The 25,175-nt window shown below is 42.5% G+C and overlaps 1 protein-coding gene across 3 annotated transcripts in view; it reads left to right on the plus strand.

Moving 5' to 3' along the window:
• The window catches only part of net1 (neuroepithelial cell transforming 1), a 39,040-nt gene that overhangs the window by 9,143 nt on the left and 4,722 nt on the right, over window positions 1–25,175 (plus strand). Inside the window, exon 3 of one of the 3 annotated variants that reach the window (XM_039601412.1) lies at window positions 13,838–13,886. The exons of 1 other annotated variant lie outside the window; for it this stretch is intronic. In XM_039601412.1, the coding sequence (XP_039457346.1) occupies window positions 13,838–13,886 (49 nt within the window). Of the gene's footprint in view, window positions 1–13,837; window positions 13,887–23,704; window positions 23,991–25,175 lie in introns of those variants that run through there. One more of the 3 variants, XM_031758426.2, reaches the window with a different exon arrangement.

A 25,175-nucleotide genomic window follows, 5' to 3' on the forward strand; every position in this document is an offset into this window, starting at 1 on the left:
TGCCAACAGCAGGCATGGTGAAGAGGCAGCCGATCCGCTGCTAACTGTAAGCTTTATCAAAGCCCGATACATCAAAATGCAAATGTCATATCGATGATGCTTCCAAGTAAAAGCGCCTGGAGGCATTTCAAGAAGGCTGACGAGTTCAGAGACTTGTTTCTGGAACGATGTTGCTGTTCAAATGATCACGTTCAGGGCGAAAAAACTAATTTATATACACACTTGTCCAGTTAAAGAAAAAATATCTGTCAAGTAATTGAGACAAATGTGTTTGTGCAGGATTCTGTTGCAAGTGCAAAGTGTGGTGGTGTTTTTCCAATAAAAGTAAAAGTAACGGATCTGAAAGACTGCGTTTAACAGTGGTTGTTGGCTCGGAGCGCCCTGACATTTCAAACTGTTTTGTTCTATGACTTCATTCTTATAAATGCAGCACAAGTTTGAAAGTTATTGCCCTGAGGAGAGGGGTACATATCCAATGTCTTGGCCTTGTTTAAAGGTCTGCTTAAGATCTGGAAGTGGCCTCTACAGTCGGCCTTCAAAGCGGCACCAGCCTTGAGTCTCACGCCTCGGCTTTCGAGTGTTATCAGTGGATCGAAATCAATAAAATTCGCTTGGCATTCCAGGCCAGCATTCCACTTGGTGTGTATCTCCATCGAATACCTCAGTGAGGGGCCGTGATGACTGCTGTGGCTCCCTCTTGGCTGAACTTAGGGCTGTTCATCTATCCAGAGACCAAGTTGCTGGATAAAGAAAATCCAGCCTGCTCTGATTTCTTGCTCCCCCCCACACCAGAGGAGCGTAATGACCTACAAAGACAGGCCTGCTTGCAGTTTACTGTCAGCCTCAAATGAGACAAACTAATTAGAAACCGAGAGAAGCGAGCAGCAGTGACCAGTATGTAGGCATTCCAGGTTTACAGCTGCCTGAAACACAATCCGTCTCTCATCTGAAGGCAGAGGAGGAGAAATGAAAAGGCAAGCGTGAAGGCCAATCGCTCTTTATCTCTGCCAGCCTGCTGCCTTTGAGTCACAAATATGGCACACTTATCTCATCCACCAAAACCATGTGGAACTTGTTAGCTCCCCCTTTCAGTTTACATCCCCCTCTCCCACACTTATTCTGTTGTGTTTAAATCTATCACATAGCGAGCAGTTAACGAATCCTGGAAGCAACTTTGTCCGATTGCCCAATTATCTCAGCCGTGGCATGTTAGGTTTGAAGGTCTGGCCAAGGCTTTGTAGAAAGGCAGGGGCAGGGCCAGGCACATATTGCAGTAAATTAGCCCCTGGCAAACCTTGGAAGTGGGTAAGGTGAGCATTCCCGGTGTGCTTGGCGCATTCTCTCAGACTGTGTTATGCATGAGGCAGTGAGGTGTGGGGGTCTTTGTCATGGCAGGAATGTGAGTCAGGTTTCCAGGCCAATGCTAAGCTGGAGGAGATCAAACCAGACTGCTGTTTGGTGGAATGTGACAGTAATTAACTATGGTAAGAATCACACCCCCAGTTTTTTTGTTCAAGCAACAAGTTCAGGCAGCCAGAGGTGTCAGCCTCAAGAGTGGCCTGTCTGATAAGCAGCATTCCAGCTTTAATCTGATGATGTGATTTCATGAGGCTGCCAGCTGCAGACTGGCATTGGCTTTTCATGCAAACACAGAAAACGATTGTCAACAGCAATTTAAATTCAACTACACTGACTGAAAATTCCTCAGGAGTCCGCTGACAGGATGATTTATCTCATTGATAGCAGGTGATGCATTTAAGAGCGCCCTGCGTTGCAGATAGATCCCAGTGCTGCAGCATCGTCACCCTGCAGACACGCCAAACTTAGATGTTGGATTCAGTCCCTGTAATGGCACATGTTGACTAAAGTGAAAAAGAAGTCTTGTTGTTATTAGTCCTCTGCGATGTTTTACAGGTGCTTGACAGGAGATCATAAATGTGTGTTTTCATATCTGATCAGATTTCTCTCATGTCAGTGGACACAGGAGAGCATTTCAGTGTGAGCTAAAACAAACTCTCTGTGAACTATACTTATATGCTGCTATTTTTAGTGGCTTTTTATGTTTTAATATTTTCAAAGGAAGCTATATTTGTGAAAACACTGACACTTATGGCTTGTATTTCCCACTCTGACTACTCAACAAGTGTCACTGTGACATCATACTGCACTGCAAACACTGAGAAAATGCACTTGTCCTACGTTTTTTTTTTACAAGTTTACATAGCATTAGCAGTTGGTAGCAGCTAGGTGGCTCGGTAGTTAGCCAGAGAGCTTTGAACCCTGACCCCAGAGTGCTGCATCCTCCTGATACTGACACTGAGTTAATGCTCAGTATGGCCCCTTCTGTTCCAATCAATAAGGGATGTCTTATCCAGAGTAGCCATAAGTATTGTCTACAGCCATTTCTACTGTCACTTCGTTCAGTCATTTAAGATTCAGAAAGTGTGCTTATTTTCTACCCTACTCTTTTAAAGCGATGCCCTGGTGGAAATGTGAAACAGCCTTAATGATTTCAAAGTCTGCCCTGTGAGCAGCCATGTTGAAATAGCTTTTTTTTTCTTTTAAAGTGTTATAAAATTAAGTGAAGTCATTGGGGCAAAAACTAAATCCTCCTCTGTGTCTGTGTTAACTTCTTACAGTTTCTCTAAGATGTCTTATTTATTATGTCTATTAGTAAGACTATGAGGGTTAATCAACAACGGCAGGGGGTTGATGACTTTCCTGCAACCAACTTCACGTTTGTATTCAGCATTTTGAAAAGCATGCTTTGTTGGGTTGAGACCAGGTGACTGACTTGGCCATTGAAAAATATCCCATTTCTTTGCCTTGAGAAACTCTTGGGTTGCTTTTGCTTTGAGTCATTATGCATCAGCACCGTGAAGAGTTATCAGATCATTTGTAGCATTTGGCTGAATCTGACCAGTGAACCCTGGACACTGCAGAATCCATCCTGCTGTTTGTATCTGCAGTCACACCATCAATAAACACTAGTGACCTGGACCTAAGTCTGATCTGGCCTTCTTCTTCTTCTTCAGTGTAACTGATTGTTTTCACCTTCTTATGAACCCTTTGCATTTCTTTTCATAAAGTGTGACAATATGTCTACGTCTCCAAAAAAGGTTGTGAAGTTGTTTTTCTTAACCATTTAATTCTGTCCTCACACAGTTTAGTTGTCTTCTGTGGTCTTCCAGGCCTTTTGTTGTTATTGAGGTAGCCAGTGCATCCATTCTTCTTAAGAATATGGCTACTCCTAAAGTTTTGTCCAGCTCTTCGATAGGTTTATTTTACTGTTTCAGCCTAGTGATGGCCTTCTTCCCTTACACCGGCCTCTGAAAATGGACAGCTTTGAATAAATGGCTGCAGTCAATGTAATATATTTGTATAACCCTTTAAATGAAATCTGAAAGTCTGCACTTCAGTCACACATGGTTTGGTTTATAATAGCACACTGACACCTTGTTGACCTGCTCCAACTGATCCAGTGTTGAATCTTATTGAAAATCCACGTTTGATTTAGCAAAGATTTTTTGCTTGATGTCCTTCCCAAGGCAAGCCTCCCATCCTGGGCACTAATAGGACCTTTTCCATTGGTCACCTGAGTCAGTTCGGCTCAACTTGTCTCAGTATTCTAGGTTTTTACTGTGGTTTAATGGCAGTGACAGTTTTGCTGCATGTGACTGAGATGGTGATTGGAGGAGTGTTGCTCTACCTAACATGCTGCTATGCCTCCCACTTAGTCACGAGACACACTTCTTTCCCTCTCTGATCTGTCCAAGACACAGTTTGAAGTTTTGTGACAGGAAATAATCATCGCTGTGAATGTTTGCATTTTGACCTCTTCTTATTTATCTCACTGCACTAAATATTTTGATTCTTTTCCAATCCCTGTGCAGTCAGACTGTGTGAGATCACCATTTCTTGGCCAGTTCGGTTCCTATTGAATCCAGTTCTGGATCGCGGTGAGCTGTTTGTCAGGTCGAAGAATGGATTTTTATGAACGTTCAAACTATGATGTCATGGTAAATGAGACTGTAATAGTGTTTAAACTGTAGCAGACAACAGATCGTTAAAAGCTAGAAGGTGCACAACACTTTAATGTCTGAACATATTGAAACTTGTCTGTAATATTATAAAGAGTACTACGTTCTGTCGTCAGTCTACATCAACACCTTTTTATGTTACGTACAAATCTGTCAGTTGCTCCCTGATGAGTAACAAAGTCTGCACAGCCTCAGTGTGTGCAGTAAGCAGCGAGCGGCTGTTTGTTGAGTCAGTGTTTACATTAAAGCTCATCATTTGAACAAGTAGCTGCTTGGGATCTGTTGTTTCCTATGCGTGCTGCTGAGGGGAGGGATTTCCACATGTGGCAGGAACATGAGTGCTAATTTTCTCCTGCTTTTTCCCTGCTGTGTGTGTTTGCGCGCTGAGATTACTCTCGTATTGTTTTGTTCTCGTGTGTAACAGTTGAGCCTGAGGCAATATTTAACTTTGAAGGCGTTTCCACACCTGGACACACTTCATCGACAGTGAGCTGCTGACTTCAGCTGACCTGCTGTTCTGTATTCAGGCTTTTGTTAGTCTCCCTATTTATAAAATAGCAGAATGTTAACTGCCCATCCAAAATAACTCTGAACTATGGGAATAAAATAATTAGTACAGTCTTAAGAGTATTTATCAGAAAAACAGATTTTTTGTATTTATATAGAACGACATCACAGCAGTCACCTGGAGCTGCTATTATATTGTAAAGGCCCTACAATATTAGAGCGAGAACAGACAGTGGGGAGAAAGAACCCCCTCTTAACAGGAACAAACCCGGTGCAGGGAGAAGCAGCGCCCACTGTTTGTTGTGTGAGGGGAAAGCCCAAATATACACAGACAAAACTGTTGATTTATCTCTTCATATGGCAAATAATAAATAAATATTCACCACAAAAGATGAAAACTTCTTATGTGATTCAACAGAATGTTTGCTACACTGTTACCATGCTGATTTTGAATTTTTGTATGATCAGTGTGATAAAAATGTTTCCACTTTTACAAGTGTTACTTTTGACTGTTAAAATATTACATTAGAGAGAACGCTACTAAAGCCTGATCGATACTGGGGTTTTTATAATATAATAATGATAATAAGATAACTTACAGTGAAAACGCTGCTTGACTCTACAGGACCCCTTGCTCAGTATGACTCCTACTTGTTTACATATGTATGATTGTTTAGGGCTGTTTGGCATCACATTTGAACGTGCTTGAGTATTGCATAGCTTGTTTTTATAACCAAGCGGTGATTCTGTCCTGAAGCCAACTGTTTAGCTTTGGCTGGCTTTTTGACCAAAAAGCCTGGTTTACATATTTACTGTATGCTAACCTAACTAAACGATGATGTAAAACAGAGTTCACACCATCAGTAATGGTGTCTTTCACAGTTTTATCACTTATCACTCCTGTACAGTGATAACAACTTACACAGAAAACATTTTTGTTTGTGTGTCAATATTTCTTTTGATGTTTTTTTGATCCTGCTACTACTCAACTTATGTTAACTCTATGTCTGCAATGGGCCAATATACACCACTGCAAAGCTTGAGAGTCTAAAACTGCCCTGAAAACTCTTCAGTAAAATGATGTGAGTTGGACAGTGTGTGGAGCTACTATGTATCTAAAGAACTCGTGGTTACAGTTCTTCTGTAGGTTCGGGCTATCTCAGTGTCTCTGCTGTCTTCATTTAATCCCAGACACTCAGATCAGGGCTCTGTGGTCTGTTTGTTACAGGACTCCTTTATCTTCTTGTTCTTTTATGGCAGGATCTTTTCTTTTGTCGCCTGCTGCAGGATGAATCTAGGTCAGTCTAGATAAGAATGCTAACACCTTGAGGCTTTCGCACATAACTCTATCTCTGAGTGATTGAGTGAAATCTCTGAGTGGTTTATAATTTGAGTGACTTAAGCAAATATTCAAGTGTGATTGGATCACTCAGAAATATTGTAGTGAATACACCGTGGTGCACAGCTGTAAAGATGGAGGAGAGATACAGGTGAGATCCATCTTTTCATCTTTACCCCCGTTCCCCTCACTTGCAGGTCAAGAGGAAGATTCCGAGTACGAATGAAGCACAGGCACATTCTCAGGCAATCTAAATAAAGCCTTTTTTAGTTGAACTCCAAACATACTTTTCCTAAAATAGCTCTCTGCTGGTTGCCTACTACCAAGTGGATGAGTGTTTTGTTTAAGATGGGTGAGACTTTAGCTCGTCACCTTAAATCAGCTTTGTTTGTGCAAACCCATATTACATAAGAAACATCAAACAATATATTTTGCAGGAAGAAAAAAGTTCTAAAAATATTCAAACAGTGCAACATTTCCCACAGCAGCAGTGTTTCTGATAATAGCTGGTTTTCCATCCTCTGTACCGGGAATGTTTACTCTTACAAACTTTATTCAAGAGCAGAGAGGTCACTCGAGGTCACTGTTTGCCTGCTTTTATACTGCGGTGAAGTCCCTTAAAGATTTAGCAGATTAGTTTACTGAAGTAGCAGGTTTTACACAACAATGGCAGATCTCTGCCGTCTCCTTCTGTTTTCTGTTCTCCATTTTGTTACGTGAATGATGACCAGGACACAAACACAAAGCACCAACGTGCCACTTCGAATGTTTAGCAATGCGTAACTGCTCTACACCAATCCGAAAATAAGATTTGAGTTCTCTGATTTCCTGCTTTGTCTTGACTGATAGTGTGTTCAGAGCAAATGCAGAGCTTTCACCTTGCTGATACACAGCATCACACAACACTGCTGCAGATGGGCTCTTGCATCACTTGCTAAACATATGGGCAGCAGCATAACAGACCAGCACTCCGGTCTTTATAATAATGTCGTGAGGTAAGTAAAGAAACTGTTTAAACAACAGTGAAGTTTTGAAAACTTGCTTGGAGATCTGGGGTGGTGATGCCCATCTTTAAAAGGGGGGGCAGCAACAGGGGGATCACGCTCCTTTGCCTTCCTGAGAAGGTCTATGCCAGGGGGCTGGACAGGAGAGTTCATCGATTAGTCGAACCTTAGACTGTCCTTAGACAGCTCTTTTCCTGTCAAGAATATTTGAGGGTGCGTGCCTAACCAGTCTACATGTGTTTTGTGGACCTGGAAAAAGCCTTCGGCTGAGCCCGTTGGGGTATCCCGTGGGGGTGCTTCAGGAGTATGTGGTCTCTGGCCTGTTGCCACGATCCCTGTATAACCACTGCAGGAGCTTGGTCTGCAATGCCAGCAGTAAGCAGGATTTGTTTGTGGTGGACTCCACCAGAACTGCCTTTGTCACTGATCTTGAGCCGTAGCCAGGTGGTAAAACTTCTACTTTGGTAGCCTCAGAATCTCATCTCTGCGTTTTGCAGATGATGTGGTTCTGTTGGCTTCATCAAGTGGTGGCCTACAGTCTGCACTGGTGCTGCGGGGAATGTATTAAAAACCAACACCACGTGTCACACGTCGAATGCACAGCGATCCACACTTGGCCAAAAATCTTCAATGCCTGTCACCGCTCGAGCGGTGCATGCAAAAAGCAGCAAGAAAATCAGAGTTTCCATGCAACGCCTTCACTGTCTGCAACAATAAGAAGTGACTAAACCATTTTTTCATTTTTCATTTTTTATTTTTTTGTTTCACACATGGTACAGCAGTAATTCATTTCCCATACACAACCTTCCTTACAATTAAAGTAACACTGTTTCCATGCATGAAAAGGAGCAGGAAGAAGAATAAATTCTTATTGACACCTGCCCCTATCTGTGACAATACAAGTAGGCAACCAAAATTACACTCTGACAATATTCTGCACATAACAAAACAAAACAAAACAAACAGAACAATATACTCAACAATGAGCAATACCACTAAATATCAAACTAAAAGGATAATTTTTTCTACAATTAAATTCTGTTATTTTCAACTTCTTCATATTGGTTTATCATTTTATTCTTATAGCAGATTTTAAAGTGAGAAACATTTGTACAACACTTAAGATGATCATCGAGAGAATTCCAGTTTCTTATGCCTATGACTGTTGGACACATTTGCTTTTGTGTGGTTCGAGCAAACCGATGCTTAAAGTAAAACTTCCTTCTGCCGTCCCCATTTTCTGAACACAATACAAATAAACTTTGTAACTTAAGAGGTAGTGTTTTATTTTTTGCCCTAAACATAATAATTAATGTCTGTAATTTCACTATATCTTCTAGTTTTAATCATTTCGATTTTATAAACAAACTATTAGTGTGTTCTCTATATTTAACATTATGCATAATTCGAATCGCTCTCTTCTGTAATAAATATAATGGTTTCATATTAGTCACGTATGTATTCCCCCATACTTCAACACAATAACTCAGATAGGGTAGAAACAATGAAAAATATAATATTCTCATTGTCTTGTAATCTAATATATATCTTACATTACCCAGGATATAAATACTTTTAGCCAACTTTTTTTTAAGATGTTCAATATGAGGTTTCCATGTTAACTTGTCATCCACTATTACACCCAGAAAACGCAATTCTGTCACTCTTTCAATTAATACTCCCTCTATAGATAATATTATCTCTTCCTCCTTTGCTCGGTTTCCGAATATCATAAACTTTGTTTTTTCCAAATTCAGCGATAACTTATTTACATCAAACCATTTTTTAATTTTTTTCATTTCAATAACCATAATTTTAGCCAATTCTCTCAAGTTTTCTCCGGAACAATAAAAATTTGTATTGTCTGCAAACAAAATAAAATTTAACATTTTTGACACATCACAAATGTCGTTTATATATAAATTAAAAAGTTTTGGTCCTAAAACAGAACCACATTCTATTTTCATTCTATCAGATGAGTTACCTAAACACTGCACATACTGAAACCTATTATCTAAATAACTGCTTACCCAGTTCAATACTATTCCACTCACACCATAAGTACTTAACTTAGAAATCAAGATGGAGTGTTGCAGTGTCAAAAGCTTTTTTTTAAGTCAATGAATACCCCTATAGTATATTTATTATTGTGTGTTGCTGATGAAATGTCTTCAATAGTATTCATTAATGCTATTGCTGTTGATCTGTTCCGTCGAAATCCGTACTGACTTTCACTTAGCAGTTGATGTTTTTCAATGAAACTATCAAATCTTTGTGCGAAGAGTTTTTCAAGCACTTTAGAAACTGTGATAGCAATGATACTGGTCTATAATTATTAAAACTATGTCTGTCTCCTGATTTATAAAGAGGGATAACTTTTGCCACTTTCATTCGGTCAGGAAATACACCCGTATAAAATGAGAGATTAAAAATATAACAGAGAGGTTTGATTATCCAATCCAAGGTCTTTTTTACGATGACCATGTCTAACCCATCACAGTCAGTGGATGTCTTGTTTTTAGATTTTGCTACAATAGCTATAATTTCTTTTTCAGTGTCTCCAAAAGTTGAATCTGTTCATCTGGACGTAGCGTTTTGTGGGAGAAACGTTTCGTCACTCATCCAAGTGACTTCTTCAGTCTCAGCTGACTGCAGGTTTCCCCAAACCTTATAAACAGTACATTTGCATAATGACGAAACCAGCCCACTGAAGGAACAATGGGCTGTGAGGTCAGTTCATAATCATAATTATGCAAATTCCCATGACCATTGATCAACAATCACTGACCAAAACCCACTGATCAAAGAACACTGATCAATGGCCATGAGTACCATTCACAGAGAGTTGGGGAATGGCTGCAATCACAGCATTGTAAGATGGTGACAGATGTACCCTTAGGCCCCCTCCTCCATTCAGAGATGGTCTTTCCCTTTTCACGTAAATGGCCTCCTTGACTCCGCGCTCGAACCAGCGTTCCTCCCTGTCCAGGATGTGTACATCCTCATCGTTGAAAGAGTGTCCACTGGCCTGTAGGTGTAAATAAACTGCAGAGTCCTGGCCTGATGAGGTAGCTCTTCTGTGTTGTGCCATCCGCTTCGCTAGAGGTTGTTTGGTTTCCCCGATGTATAAATCCTGGCAATCCTCCTGGCACTTAACAGCGTACACTATGTTACTCTGTTTGTGTCGGGGGACCCGATCCTTGGGGTGGACCAGTTTTTGGCACAGCGTATTTTGGGGTTTAAAAGCCACAGAGACCCGGTGTTTAGAAAAAATGTGTCTCAACTGCTCTGATACTCCTGACACATATGGGATCACTACAGGTTTTCGCCTGGGCAGCGGTTGTCCTTCTCTCCTGGATCGGCTGGAGCTTTCTTTAGGTGCCTTCCCAGCTTTGACAAAAGTCCAGCTGGGATAACCACATTTACTCAGGGCCTTCTTGATGTGATGTTCTTCTGCCTCCCTGGCCGCTGTGTCAGTGGGGATGGTGTTCGCTCTGTGTTGTAGCGTCCTGATGACACCCAGTTTGTGCTCCAGTGGATGATGAGAGTCAAACCTTAGATACTGATCCGTATGCGTAGGTTTACGGTACCGTAAACCTACGCATACGGATCAGTATCTAAGGTTTCCCAGCTGGACTTTTGTCAAAGCGGGAAGGCACCTAAAGAAAGCTCCAGCCGATCCAGGAGAGAAGGACAACCGCTGCCCAGGCGAAAACCTGTAGTGATCCCATATGTGTCAGGAGTATCGGAACAGTTGAGACACATTTTTTCTAAACACCGGGTCTCTGTGGCTTTTAAAGCCCAAAACACGCTGTGCCAAAAACTGGTCCACCCCAAGGATCGGGTCCCCCGACACAAACAGAGTAACATAGTGTACGCTGTTAAGTGCCAGGAGGATTGCCAGGATTTATACATCGGGGAAACCAAACAACCTCTAGCGAAGCGGATGGCACAACACAGAAGAGCAACCTCGTCAGGCCAGGGCTCTGCAGTTTATTTACACCTACAGGCCAGTGGACACTCTTTCAACGATGAGGATGTACACATCCTGGACAGGGAGGAACGCTGGTTTGAGCGCGGAGTCAAGGAGGCCATTTACGTGAAAAGGGAAAGACCACCTCTGAATGGAGGAGGGGGCCTAAGGGTACATCTGTCACCATCTTACAATGCTGTGATTGCAGCCATTCCCCAACTCTCTGTGAATGGTACTCATGGCCATTGATCAGTGTTCTTTGATCAGTGGGTTTTGGTCAGTGATTGTTGATCAATGGTCATGGGAATTTGCATAATTATGATTATGAACTGACCTCACAGCCCATTGTTCCTTCAGTGGGCTGGTTTCGTCATTATGCAAATGTACTGTTTATAAGGTTTGGGGAAACCTGCAGTCAGCTGAGACTGAAGAAGTCACTTGGATGAGTGATGAAACGTTTCTCCCACAAAACGCTACGTCCAGATGAACAGATTCAACTTTTGGAGATTTACTTTCCTGGATGATTGAGAATGCATCAAAAATTTATTATAATACTCTTTCTTAGCCTTTCTGATAATTAATACTAACTTATTTTTATAAACTTTGTATTTCATTTCAGCAGGCTTTGTTCTAAATTTTATATAATCTCTATACAGTTTATTTTTCTTTTTACATGCATTTTCTAGTACTTTTGTTATCCATGGTTTAGCAGTAGTTTTCTTTTTCTTTTGCTTATATAATACCAGTGGACAGTGATTTTCATACAAAACCAAATAAATATTTAAGAATGCCTCGTATGCAGCATTGACGTCATTTACATAACCACTCTAAAACACAATCAATATATTCATTGGTGCTTGCTGATACAATAAAATAACAATATACAAATAAACAACCACAACAATAACAGTCCTCAGCTGTCAGGTTAAACCAGTTTTAAAACAAATGACAGTGGAGGCTACATGTGGAGTCAGACAGTTACTTAATGTGTACTAGGACATACAGTTGTTATGTGGTGATGTTGTGTGTCAGAGCTCAGCACTTTACTGTGCAGTAATTAACTGGAGCAGCACAGAGAAGTGTTCAGGAACAGAAGAAAAATGTATCCAACAAAGTTTTAATGGGACTGTAACTGTATTGTGATCATTTAGTCTAATGCTTTATTTACCCCCCAAAGGCCAAGCTACAGTACAACATTCAGTGACAACATCTCACCCTGTGTCCTTGTCTGCAAAGGCTTATGTTGAACTAAAGAGTGAAATGTCTTCTTTTCAAGCGTTTGATTCCAGGTCTGATCAGCTTACGTCACACTACAGACCCCAAGAGTTTTAATAATTGATCACTTCCTGCCATTTCATGTGTCGATTGTTTTTGTTGTCCAGTGCTTTTTGCCTTAGTAAACACTCCTCGGCTGGGCTCCGCTGGGGCACTGAACCACAGTTACATAATGTTTTGTTGCTACTTAATGAGATGCAACCAACTCTGAACAAATCATACATTTTGTTACTGTATTAAGACTAACTGAGCTGTGGAAGCTGAAAAATATTTAAACCTGTTTAGATGAAGTCATTGACCAGTTAGCTGTTACATTTTTACAGATGTGGGAAAACAAGCATGAGGAAAAGCCCCTCACTGCCATAACCACCCAACACACACACACACACACACACACACACACACACACACACACACACACACACACACACACACACACACACACACACACACACACACACACACACACACACACACACACACTTCCCACACACACAGCTCGGCCATTCTTCGTCAGCCACCCCTGACCATTTTGGCCCTCCTCACCTCGCTGGTCAATCAGGTCTTGACGTCCTGCATGTTTATCCAGCAGCACTCAGTCCTGGTTAATGGAGCACAGTAACAGAGCCCCAGGCTTCCTCAGACCACCGTTCCTCTGTCAGGCTTTTACAACCCTCAGCCTCAACAGGCCAGGCTACTGTTCTACGGGGCCCATTATACCTGCCGATGACAAAGTCTGTGTATTTCTGCCAGTTGCACACCTCTGATGTTGCCAGGTTGAAGTTATGAGTATATGTTCATGTCAGGTTTGAACATGATTATGGTACATCTCAGAGATTCAGAGGGAGATGCTGCAGTAGTTTGAAATGTGAGACTTTCTGGAGAAACCTTTTGACTTCTCCTCCTATACGAGGTAGAGTTGGTTGTGGCTGTGTGATCAAGGCAGCAGCAGTGCGTGTAGCAACAAATGTGACGAGTATGAGGCCCTAACAGCCCACATGCAGGTGTTAAAGTGCCCGGCTGTGTATTTAACCCGCTCTTGCTCCCAGTGTCCCTGCAGCAGGGTGTATTGTAGCTTTAATAGAGCTACAGGGGCAGAGTGCATACGTGATCAGCTGTTGTAGACTTGCTGTGAATCATTGTAGAGTCTACGATGTAACCTACAGAACTGGGCGACAGTGTTGTTTTTGGTTATGTGTTCATTACCTTGTGGCAAAGATGGAAACAAATAAAACACTGAGACTTTTTCCCCACTCAGGTGGGACCCACGCTTTTGTGGGGACCCGAGCAGCCACATCTGTCCCTCAAGTTCGTCCACGTACCTTCCCTCATGTCCAGTCAAATCATTTCAGCAATCTCCCCCCAGAGAGCTGATATATGTGAGGCCTTATATTGATACTGTGATTATGGCATCCAAACAAGGGTCTGTGTTTCATCGCAAGGCAAAGAAAATGTAACCTGCATGTTGAGAAGTTTTTGATTGTGCTCGGACGGTTTATCTTCTCCTATAGACTGCAGTGAGGGCGGGGACCCAGCTGTAGGATCAAACAGGGGACATGCCCTCCATGTATACGACTTGGGTACAAGTGTTCATTTGCAATGTGGTTCCTCACACTGTGAACAATAGTGACGCTCGATGACACAGTGGCATGCTGAACCTTCCTGTTAACATCCCACATGTTTATGTGTCCACACACAGGGAGGAAGATGACAGCGAGGCAGTCAGCCTGTGCAGCTTCAACTTTAAGGTATAAACACATCATCAGGCAGCAAGCTGTGCACCACGCTGACCTCGGGACCCTGACTTTGTAGGAATCACCTAAATCACTTGAACTTTGAGAATCAGTAAAATGCCACAGAAATTAGAGCTGCTTTGATAACAAGAAAAACTAAATCAAAGTTAATTTGCTGTGGTGGAAGCTGGTGTCCAGGCGTGCTCTGTGGCAGAGAGCCACTTGTTCTCTGAAAACAGAAATGATTCCTTATATTGTGCTTTACATACACATATAAGAAATGAGCTTAAAAGTGCTGCTATTTACACCAGCAGGCTTCTTTCACCCCAACCGGTCGCAGCAGATGGCCCCGCCCCTCCCTGAGCCTGGTTCTGCCGGAGGTTTCTTCCTGTTAAAAGGGAGTTTTTCCTTCCCACTGTCGCCAAAGTGCTTGCTCATAGGGGGTCATATGATTGTTGGGTTTTTCTCTGTATTTATTATTGTGCTATCTACTGTACAATATAAAGCGCCTTGAGGCGACTTTTGTTGTGATTTGGCGCTATATAAATAAAATTGAATTGAATTGAATTGTAACAAACGAAAACAAAACAAACCACCGTTAGGATGGTAAAAGTAGATAAAGTAGGTAAATACCAGCTCCACCAAATACTTTCATTTCATCATGACTTGAGTGCATTTAACTTCAGATTACATTTTTACTTTTGATTTATACTCACATCACAATGTTGCTCCTCAGTTTGATTTCAGCAGTCTTCACCTCTTTGCACCTGTAGAAGTTGGGCCTACATTTGCATCGTTATTGTTGCTCTAATTACACTTAGCCAAGAATTTATCTGCATAACTGAAGTTAAACAGAGCTACTGCTAGGTTTACATGGCCCTGTCATTAAAGCAGAATCAAACAATATTCAAACGACTGTACAGACAAATAGTTTTCATTCATCGGTGATCATTCAGCATCAGCTGGTTTACGTGTCGATCCAGGCTGTGTTCTGCCCAGAGCAGAGTTCATGCAGTTTACAGGACTCGGCCACACGAACAGCAAACAGGGTTTAGCATCATTTGTACTGTAAGGGAGAAAAAGAACTTGAGGAAAAATAACATGAACGTGTCAAACCAGTTTGAAACGTTAAACCCAGTCACGAAGAAAAACTGAAACTTTTCACCTTGCAGTGATCGGACTTTTAGGGGATTTTCAGCACGGTGTGTGTCATGGTGTAAATTGTGTAATGAAGTTTGTGCGTTATTCGTTAGCCTTAATATTTTCTATGTGAAAAGCTGTACCTCCATCAGAGAAGCTGTAGTGTGCCTGTAATAAAGAATCAATGAGAAGCTGGTGATTCCACGTTTCTAAACCGAAACTCTGAACATAAGCTGCTCTGGACCAGATTATGTGTTCAGTCTAAGTTACCATGGTGACTTAGGCAGGTAAATAGAGAGCCACTTTCGTGACACAGAACACTGACGGCTCGCTAATCCATTAATCTCACTTCGTAGTACATCTCTGTACTTGCTGGCAGGTTTTTCCTCAACACACTTTCCTTCCGACTCCTCTCCTGCTGGTGACCTGAAGCTTTGGGACTTAAACACAAGCACAGAGTGGAGCAAATTCATCTGCAGTTTATGTTTTGTGCAAACATCGAAATACAAGTTTTTCATTTTTATGCCTAATATGAGCACGGAGGAGGAAGATGATGATTACATCTCACGTTTATTATTATTTCACAGTAATTTCCTTTTGTTCCCCGTTAGCTTGGAGCCGTTAGCTTCAGCTTGGTGAACCTGCTTTCTGAACAGGGTCCTGGTCTCTTGCATTGTCTTAATAATTGTGCTGCTTGTATTTCTACAGAGCATATCATTAAAATGACTGAGCTTATCTTTAGAAGACATCTACAGGCTTGTTTGTTTGGTGAAGTCAACTGTTACGCCAAAGCAGGTTTCACGATGCTGAGATCTGACAGGCCGGACAGGCTCGGTTGGAAAATACACCTCAGTGGGTGTGTGGGTGTTAAATGAGCGCTCCTACTCATGTGCACACAAAGATCTGTCAGTGCTGTTTGCATGTGGGATCATTGTGTAATAACCTCAGGGGTATTTTCCTTCATGTCTGTCTTTGAATAATTTGGTTTTAAAAGCCTGTCTTTGACGAGGAGGGTGGCACTGATTGACGAAACAGTTTATTTACATCTTCTCTGTGGCTCTCCGGGTCGCTCTAGTCCTGCGCCCACGTGAGAGGGACAGGCAGAGATGCACAGCCTGGACTTCTGTAACCTGTCAGATCAGTTGCTCTGATTTGGCTAAACAAAGCTGATAGTGTTGCCGAGAGTCCCCAGGGCCACTCCTTGATACAAATCAGAGGAAGGCACTCTTTATTGTGCTCTGACTTTCTTTTCTTTTCTACCTGAGCCAGTTTCCAGTGCAGCCTAATCCCCGCACCGTCTGCTCCACATACAGGGGCAGTTGTTTTAGCCAATCATGTGGCTGCTGACACGAGGCTGCCCTTTGGCTCTGTCTGGAGAAAAAAGTGTGCAAGTGCTAAACTCTGTTGGTGGAGGAGTTTTGTTTGAGTGTGGCTCATCTTGTCTTTGCAGGTTTCAGCTGTTTTTCAGGTGTGTCTCTGGCTTAACTCAACAGTAAACACTTGGCTCACAGGGCACACCAAACTGAAAAATATGGTAACAACAACAGCCACACGTAGGTGTAGGTTAGGCTGTTAGACACAAGGTTACAGGTACAGTTTGGTTACAATTCAAGGTTTAGTCATGGAAGAGTTTAAGATAAGATGACCTTTATTAGTCCCACAGGTGGGAAATTTGTTTTGTTACAGCAAAGTGCAAAGTTATGTAGCAGAAATTAGAAAACACTGGAAAGCAATAAAATACAATAAAATAAAATACCATATACAATAGAATAAAATAGAAATACAAATGCTATATACAACTGAGTAGGAAAATACAAAAATACAACTTCGTCAGAAGAAGAATTGCACATATAGCAGTCTTATTGCACATGTGTGTGTTCGATCAGTTGAAGTCTTTGTTGTGGAGTCTGACAGCAGTGGGGAGGAAAGACCTGCGAAGTCTCTCCGTCCCACACCGTGGGTGCCGCAGCCACTGAAGGAGCTGCTCAGTGCTGTCACAGTCTCATGCATGGGGTGGGAGATGTTGTCCATCAGGGATGACAGCTTAGCCACCATTCTCCTGTCACTCACCACCTCCACTGGGTCCAGAGGGCATCCTAGAACAGAGCTGGCCCTTCGGATCAGCCTGTTCAGTCTCTTCCTGTCCCCAGCAGAGATGCTGCCGCCCCAGCAGACCACACCATAGAAGATGGCTGAGGCCACCACAGAGTTATAGAAGGTCTTCAGGAGTGGGCCCTCCACTCCAAACGACCTGAGTCTCCGCAGCAGGTACAGCCTGCTCTGCCCTTTCCTGTAGAGGGCGTCTGAGTTATGAGTCCAGTCCAGTTTGTTGTTCAGATGAACACCAAGGTACCTGTAGCTGTCCACAGCCTCGATGTCCATACCTTGGATGTTCAGTGGTTGCAGTGGAGGATGTTTGTGCCTGCGGAAGTCTACCACCAGCTCCTTGGTTTTACTGGCATTGATCTGGAGGTAGTTCAGCTGGCACCAGTCCACAAAGTCTTGAGTCAGTCCTCTGTACTCCTTGTCGTCCCCATCAGTGATGAGGCCGACTATTGCAGAGTCATCAGAGAACTTCTGCAGGAAGCACTGGGTGGAGTTGTGGGAGAAGTCTGCAGTGTTTCATGGTAAATCAATTAGTTCTTATATAGCGCACTCAAATATATGACATGCCTCATAAGCATGTGTTTCACTCCAGTGCTTTTTATTTAACGCACAGTCACATACATTCATACTCTGACGAACACGTCAGGGTTCAGGGGTCAAACTGCCAGATGAGCTAAAGCTGCCCTCTAGTTTCAGCACCATGAGACTCCTTTTCACAGTCATGGATTTGTTGCAGTGAGTTTGTGTGTAATAAAGACTTTAGGCAAAACTTTCACAGTTTGGGCCTGATGGCAGTGTAATCCCCAAAAAGTGCTCATATTCGTGGACAGTCAGTTTACCACCACATTAATAAATCTCACCATTAGATGGAAGGATCACTGCAAATCAGTCTAAATTTGTGACAAAGCATGCAGAAACCAAACTAGGTGGAAAGCTGGGAGCAGCATGGCGGTTAGCACTGTTGCCTGACAGCAGGAAGGTCCTGAGTTCAATTCCACCATCAGGCCGGAGTTTGTGTGTTCTCCCCGTGTTTGTGTGGGTTGTCGTACTCCCCGGGTCCTCTGGCTTCCTCCCACAGGCCAAAGTTAGTTAGTGGGGTTAGGTTAATGGGTAACCCTAAATTACCCATAGGTGCAAATGATTGTATCTGCGACAGACTGGTGACCTGTCCAGGGTGTACCCTGCCTCTTGCCCCCCAGTGACCCTGCCATGGATAAGCAGAAGAGGAGAGATGGATTTAATAAGCAGATTTCGTTTATGTATGAATTTCTAACTTGAAGATATCAAACTGTCTGTGCAAATAGATGGTTTTAGTATGTTTCTAAATGATGAAACTAATGGTAAAAACAAGCTTTGTTCGACAGTCATGTTCCACACAGCGTTGTTTCCACAGGCTACAGATGCAAATATTGCCAGCATTATGAAAGAGGCATATTTCCCTGGCTGACTGGCCAGGTGGCGCCCTATAGGCTGTTCATGCTCACCACTTAAAAACCTAAAGCTATAAATTTTCAGTGTTTTGTAGCGTTCGTGAAGTAAGTGTTGCTAAGGACCAGATTGTTCTTATCATGTCCTGATACGTTAAGATAACAAATGCTGGAAAGTTGATTGCGTTATTGCTTGGCTGTTCTCAGTCTGCGCCAGCTTTTTGCACACTGCATCACATTTGTTGAAATGGTCTCATACAGGATGATAATGCCTCTAACTGTCTTTTGTTTGTTACACTTGTTTAGAAATATTTCATCTAATCCAAAATTGCCCTAAAGTATCTATTCTCTTTAATATTCTCCATTTACGGATATCAGTACAACTAATCTTGTGGAAGAATGTGCCCGCAGAGATATTAATGGTGTACATCATATCAGCCAACTCTTCTCCAGAATGTTAACACCTTCATGTTTCCTGTCAAGCTCTCCCTGTGAGTCTGACTAAGCCACTTAGGTGGAAGGCTTCACCCTACACAAGCCCAGTCCTGCCCTTTCACTTTGCATGAGTTGCTTTCATTCTGAAAGTCGTCACAATAAATGTTTTCCTATCACTTCTGTTCATTTCGCTTTGTAAACTCTGATTTCCTGAAAATGAGAAAGTGCAGCGTTTGACACTTTGAGGTCAGAGGAAGCACTTCAGGGTGCACAAATCATGTGTTTCCTAAAAATATCTGTTTGTCCTTACGTGAAAAATGTTTCTGTGACAGACGTCTCAATATGAACTTGACATGTTTTTCTCCATTAGTTTGTTCTGTCAGCGTCTCAGTTTGTTCTATTGACAAAGCGTTGGAGGTTTCACTCAGTCTTAGTCACGTTGCTGTGTTTGGTAGCAACCCGGTCTGCTTTGGGTGTGAACAATGTCAAAACAAACCTTTAAAAAAGTAACCTGAGGATGCCAGTCTGGTTTGGGAACTGTGCTTTTCATTGTTCCTACACCCTGTTGTGTAATTATATCACTGTTTGCTTCTTTTCGATCTCTGTATCTTCCAAAGAGTGAAGGTAATTAGACTTTCTGTCCTCAGAGCAGACACGTCTAAGGTAAATTTTCAGGGGTTTGTTTACAACAGATGCAGTTGTCACTATTATAGATCAATTTCAATTCAAATTTTTTATACAGCACCAAATCTCAATGACAGTCACCTCACAGTGCTTTATACTGTAAGGTAAAGATCCTACAATAATACAGAGAAAACCCAACAATCATATGACCCCCTGTGAGCCAGCAGTTGGCGACAGTGGGAAGGAAAAACTCCCTTTTAACAGGAAGAAACCTCCGACAGATCCAGGCAGCCATGGAGGAATTGTATCATTTCAGTGAATACTTCCATGGCATATTTTTGATATCAAGCCATTGATTGAAGCCTTGTGGGTCTGGATGCCTGGCTAAGTTTACGGTGTTTCTTCGTCTCAGTCCAAACACTGACAGCATTTAGGTGCTGGCTTTTCAGTCTGCAACCTTTCTCTGCTCACAGCTGATGTATCCACTGTGACGTCCTCCGTTGGTTTTGAATTCTGTGTTTTAAAAGCTTTAACTGTAGCCTGTGACCTGCCTATGTACGAACAACAGTGTGGTCAGTCACTAGCTAAAGCTAGCAAGATTGTATAGGTGCACAAGACAGACAAATACATGCCAATTACTAGGATTAGACTAATAAAATACTGGAGTTTAATTTGACCAAAACTGAAAGGCAAACCTCTTGGATGGTCTGGACCATGCAGAAGGTCAAGTTATTGACTTTTAAAAAATGCTCCAGAGGTCTAGTCAACGAATCCAATTAGTGGAGGCGAGGATTAGAAGACAGAGAGCTGCCACCCTCAGCTGCAAGTCACAGCACCAGTAACCTTTACTTTGAGAAGCATCCAGTTATAATGACAAAGGAAATGTCTTTTTTTGTACCTTGTATTAGACTTGCTTTATAATGTTTGACATTTTCACATAAGGGTCCTGGGATTATACTTGCTTGCAGAATGGGACATTTGCAAGTACCACATCTCATCATGTCTGCTTGGAGTCCACCTCGAGGACATGGTTGGATAGTTACATCCAATATGTATCTATATGTATATATATGTACAATACTGGCACAGTTATCCGCATTCACCCTCTAAGGATCAGCTACTTTAGCCCGAGTGGACCCATGCAGACACGAAAACTCTAACACTGGCATAAAAGATGAGCAACAACACATCACTTTCAACATCAATCATAACATGTTTCAAGTAGTTTGAACAATCGGGGTTTAAAATAGAGTCCCAGCATTTTTGTGGCATCGTTGAAAACAGGCAGCAGAATCGTGTGATGACTTTACATAATGAATCTGTTGACTGTGTTAGAGGACTGGACAAAACGTCCTCTGTGTTTAACTAAAGCTTCAGCTGAAAAATAGGACTGGAACTGTAAACACTCTTTCTAAAGTGAGTTATCTGCAGGTTTCTGAAACTATAAGGATACTTTACATAAAACCCCCAAAAACTGTAGTTTAGTCAAGTCAACTGGCTTTATTGTCATTCCAACCATGTGCAGTACAGTGAAAAGACACAGTGTTCCTCTAAGACCATGGTGCCACATGTGACAGACAATCTACACAGGACTGCATAAAGTGCAAGTGTGCAAAAACAGCAAAAGACAAAGACAAAGGAATGGACAGAAGCATGTAAGGTTATTTTTCCATGTAGGGAATACATTTTTGGGGGACGTGTTCATGCCTCCAGTTTGTCACAGAATCATGAAACACTCGCTTTCTATTCCATCAGCAGAGGGCAGCAGTACCCTCCCCCCTGTTCCCTTACTTTGAATCACTCAGCAGTATTTCTCTGCCTGGAGCTGGCTGCTTTATGCCTTTCTGAAAGCTGTAATTAGGCTCTGTGTGCTCTGCACTCACAGCTGCTGCTGTGAAGTACAGGTTGAGCTCAGCCTCTTCGGGCCTCGGGGTTGTCTGTCCCTGGCACGACATAGGTTAGACAAAGGTGAAAGTCTGCAGAGCAGTGCATTACACACGCTGCTGCACGACTCAGCGGGCTGCGCTCAGACAGGCCGTGTGGGTGTGTTTTGGGAGTCACCACTATACTCCAGCTGCAGCTCAGTCTGATGTTGTGTTTACGGGGTCTGGACCAGACGTTCAGCTGATTCAGCCGAGGTCTCCCTGTAAGAGTGAGTAACAGCAGGACTGCACACAGTGTCTGCCACAGCCACACAGACTACACACAGACAGGCTTTATTTGAGCCTGCGTGACTCTTCTGTCTGCATAGTTTTCTCTGTGCTTTGCCATATAAACTATATGTGACAATATAAACTCTCATTTTTAGCCTGAGACTGAAGTTACTCGGTACATGATCATACTCCTCTTTGGTTGGAGGGGTCATCAGACTTCTGACTGCTGCGTCAACAACCCCAAAGACCAAGTGTTAACATCTGACGTCTGGTGCATGAAGCTTGTGATTGGTTTCACACCTCCGTGTTGACCCAGGCGGACGAATCGGAGCAGAGTCCATTTGGCCAGGAAAACACAGGCTTCACGTGTGGTTGTCCTTCATCCGTGTTTGCCTGTCTGATAAAATGTCCATTTTAGATGTGCATTTAGCCTCGTGTTTGACTTCTGCTTAGTTCTTTTGTCCTTACTGAAACTGGCAGCATGTTGCCACCCCCTCCCTTAATTAGAGCAATCAACATATGAGCTGCAGCGGTCCCCCACCTCCACCCCCACCCCAGTGCTGCTCCAGGTTTCTGTTCAAACATCTGGCTGACTGTGTCACAATGCTCCCTGCTATTGATATTCAAATTGACCATCTCCTCAGTTCCAGTTCAGCTGATGAGACTGATAGGAAGACTTTCAAGCCACAAGCAGAAACCACTGCCCCCCTTAATAGTTTGTTGATTGAAATCCATTAATCAAAGCAAGTCAGTTAGTTTCAGCTTTTGTGGCACTTGATGGAAAGCTAAGTACGACCAACTGTACGACTTTTTAATGTGTTTAATTACTTAAGACTTTAATTAAGACATTCCTGTGACATTGAAACTGTAACTAAAACAGTGTTTATACTGTTTGATTTAGTGACGCAAACTAGCTACATGTGACACTTCTGAAAGCAACTTTTTTTTCCTTTTTAGGTTTTTAATGTTTCCATTTCTAATGATTAGCACTGAAAACTGAGAACTGTATTGATTGTCATTGTTTCTATCAGTTAGCAGCAATGGTTGAAACAGATATTTAAAATAACAAGGATACCAATGTTTTGTTATCTTTTTACTATCATCCTCTCTCTGTGCGGTAAAATAATAAATCTTTATCACAGTAAAGTCTTTCAGCCCTTCATCAAACTGTCTTCACATGATAAGAGCCTCTGTCCTGTAGATGACTGAAGGTACAAGGAGCTCAAGACTGATGGGATAACATGCAGAAATCAGCCAGCAGTATTTCCTGCCTCTGGCCCTTATCGTGATGAATTTGGTAAAAAGAAACAATGTCTCTGAGTCAGTGTGTCCATCAGTTGTTCAGCTAATGTATGTGCAGAGCAGTGTTATTAATGAGCCCTGTTGCACAGATCCTGGCTCTATTGTTCAGTTAACTTTGGACTTAAAAGTAAAATCAGAAATCTGAACTAAATATACAAGAATGTAACAAATGATTTGTCACTAGGTACCTTTTATGATTAAGTAATGCTATTATGTGATCTACAGATGTAGCAAATCCTGGATCAGTAAACATACTGATAAAAGCTGTAACTACTTTCCAGTAATGTTTATGTAGAAATGTGTCTTTAATTCAACGAATTCAGGCTCCATTGACTGAATTCCAGAAACTAGCCCATCTTATGGACCTGCTGCCTATGATGGTTTTCCATCGTGTGAACTGTGTGTCCACCACACTTAGCAGTAACGTTTGCCCATCATCTTTAAATTTCATAGTAATATTTTGACTCGATGGAGGTGGAGCAGCAAAGCATGCGGGCAGCTATGTGTCTGTAGGAGATGCTGTGTATTTAGTCACAATAAAAGCATTCTGTTCCCTCAGGTAGACCCGTCCCTCTGTCCCTCCTCGCTCCTCCCCTGCATATATAGTCCTCCCCTCCTCTCTCTGCCTCAGACCAAAGTTTAGAGCGTGAGTGTGAGGGCAGATCTCAGAGAGAGCCCCATGCCGCAAGAGAAAAAGCCAAACAAGGAGAAGGTGTATCTATTTCGTCTTTTTACGTGCTTATAACTCTTGATTTTATTCCACCTTTTTTCTCTCTGGTGTGGATTACTTGAAGCCAACTCGTGAGGATTACAAGGATACTGTGTTTTTACTGAAAGATATGGTGACTTACGGTGAAGTGGGTAGCTTGGTGCCTATCAAACGGACTCTGCAAGTGATAGACTGCCAGAACCAGGCCAACAAGGAGTTAGAGGTGAGATGGCTGAAACTTTAGTCTGTAAATGTTTGACCAGAGCTGCTTGAAATGAAGTCATACTGTGGTGTTAGGTATCACACTGTGAGTCAGTCAGCACCTAACCCTGGTTTTTATCTCACGTAGGTACACAGTGTGTGTGTGTGCGTGTGTGTGTGTGCGCGCGCACGCGTGTGTGTGTGTGTGTGTGCAGAGAGACTTTGACCTTTGTTCCAGGGCACTTGGAACAATGCTTAAGATACTGTCAAAGTTAATCATTGGACTACATTGCACCTTTTCTAGTTGTGAACAGTAACGACTTCCCCTACCCACGGCTGTGTATCAGTCTCAGTGGGAAATGGGAGATCAGGTCCATAGTCAGCAGACAGAGGAGCACAGGAACAGTGAAACAGCAGGGGGTAGGGTCTCAGTAAACAACTAAGCATTCAAAAGGTAATGCCTTTTAAAATGAAACCAGCAGATATCGTAGGAAACCCAGGTGTTGTCTGTGTATTTCCCCCCTTTTGAGGATTCTGTTGGAAGAGGCCGTGTGGCTTCACTGACAGTAAATCTCTTTGTAAAAGACAAGTCTGCAAACACTCCTTTCTTGCAGTAAAACCCTGTATTTTCACTCTGTGCTGACTTTCTAATGACCTCCATGCTTTGATTTATAGTGTGCCTGTTCTTTTTTCCATCATTTCTAAGCTGTAATCACAGGGACACATCTGGCACATATGAGGTTACATCAAAGAGGAAGCACAGGGAGGGAGCTGAGAAAAGTTTGAGGTTGAAAGTTGAAGGAGGCTGCATGTATATTGTGTCTGGAGGGTTGGACTGACTAAGCCCAGATCTGAATGGTTTCCAGCCTGACTCGCTGTAATGCCACAGGACTGCCAGGAATAGCAGCATTCCCTGTTTAACTGCTGATATACAAAGAGCAGGATGAGTGGCCTGTCATTACCCTGGTCTGCAGCGCTTCATGGCCACTACGCTTTTCCACTATTTCCCCCTCCCCCCCAAAAACACACAAAAAACTACTTGTTACTACTTATTTGTCCACAGATATGAACTGGTCAAAACTTAGAGGGAGGCAAGTCTGGTAACCACAGATAAGTTACAAAGGAAAGCAGTTGTCATGTGGCCCCCGCCACTCGAGGGCTTGCTAAGTTCGTGGAGATCCTGACCACACTCGACTGCACCGCAGCC

Source organism: Oreochromis aureus, linkage group 17 (genome assembly GCF_013358895.1).
Source record: "Oreochromis aureus strain Israel breed Guangdong linkage group 17, ZZ_aureus, whole genome shotgun sequence".
In the NCBI taxonomy this organism is placed as follows: domain Eukaryota; kingdom Metazoa; phylum Chordata; class Actinopteri; order Cichliformes; family Cichlidae; genus Oreochromis; species Oreochromis aureus.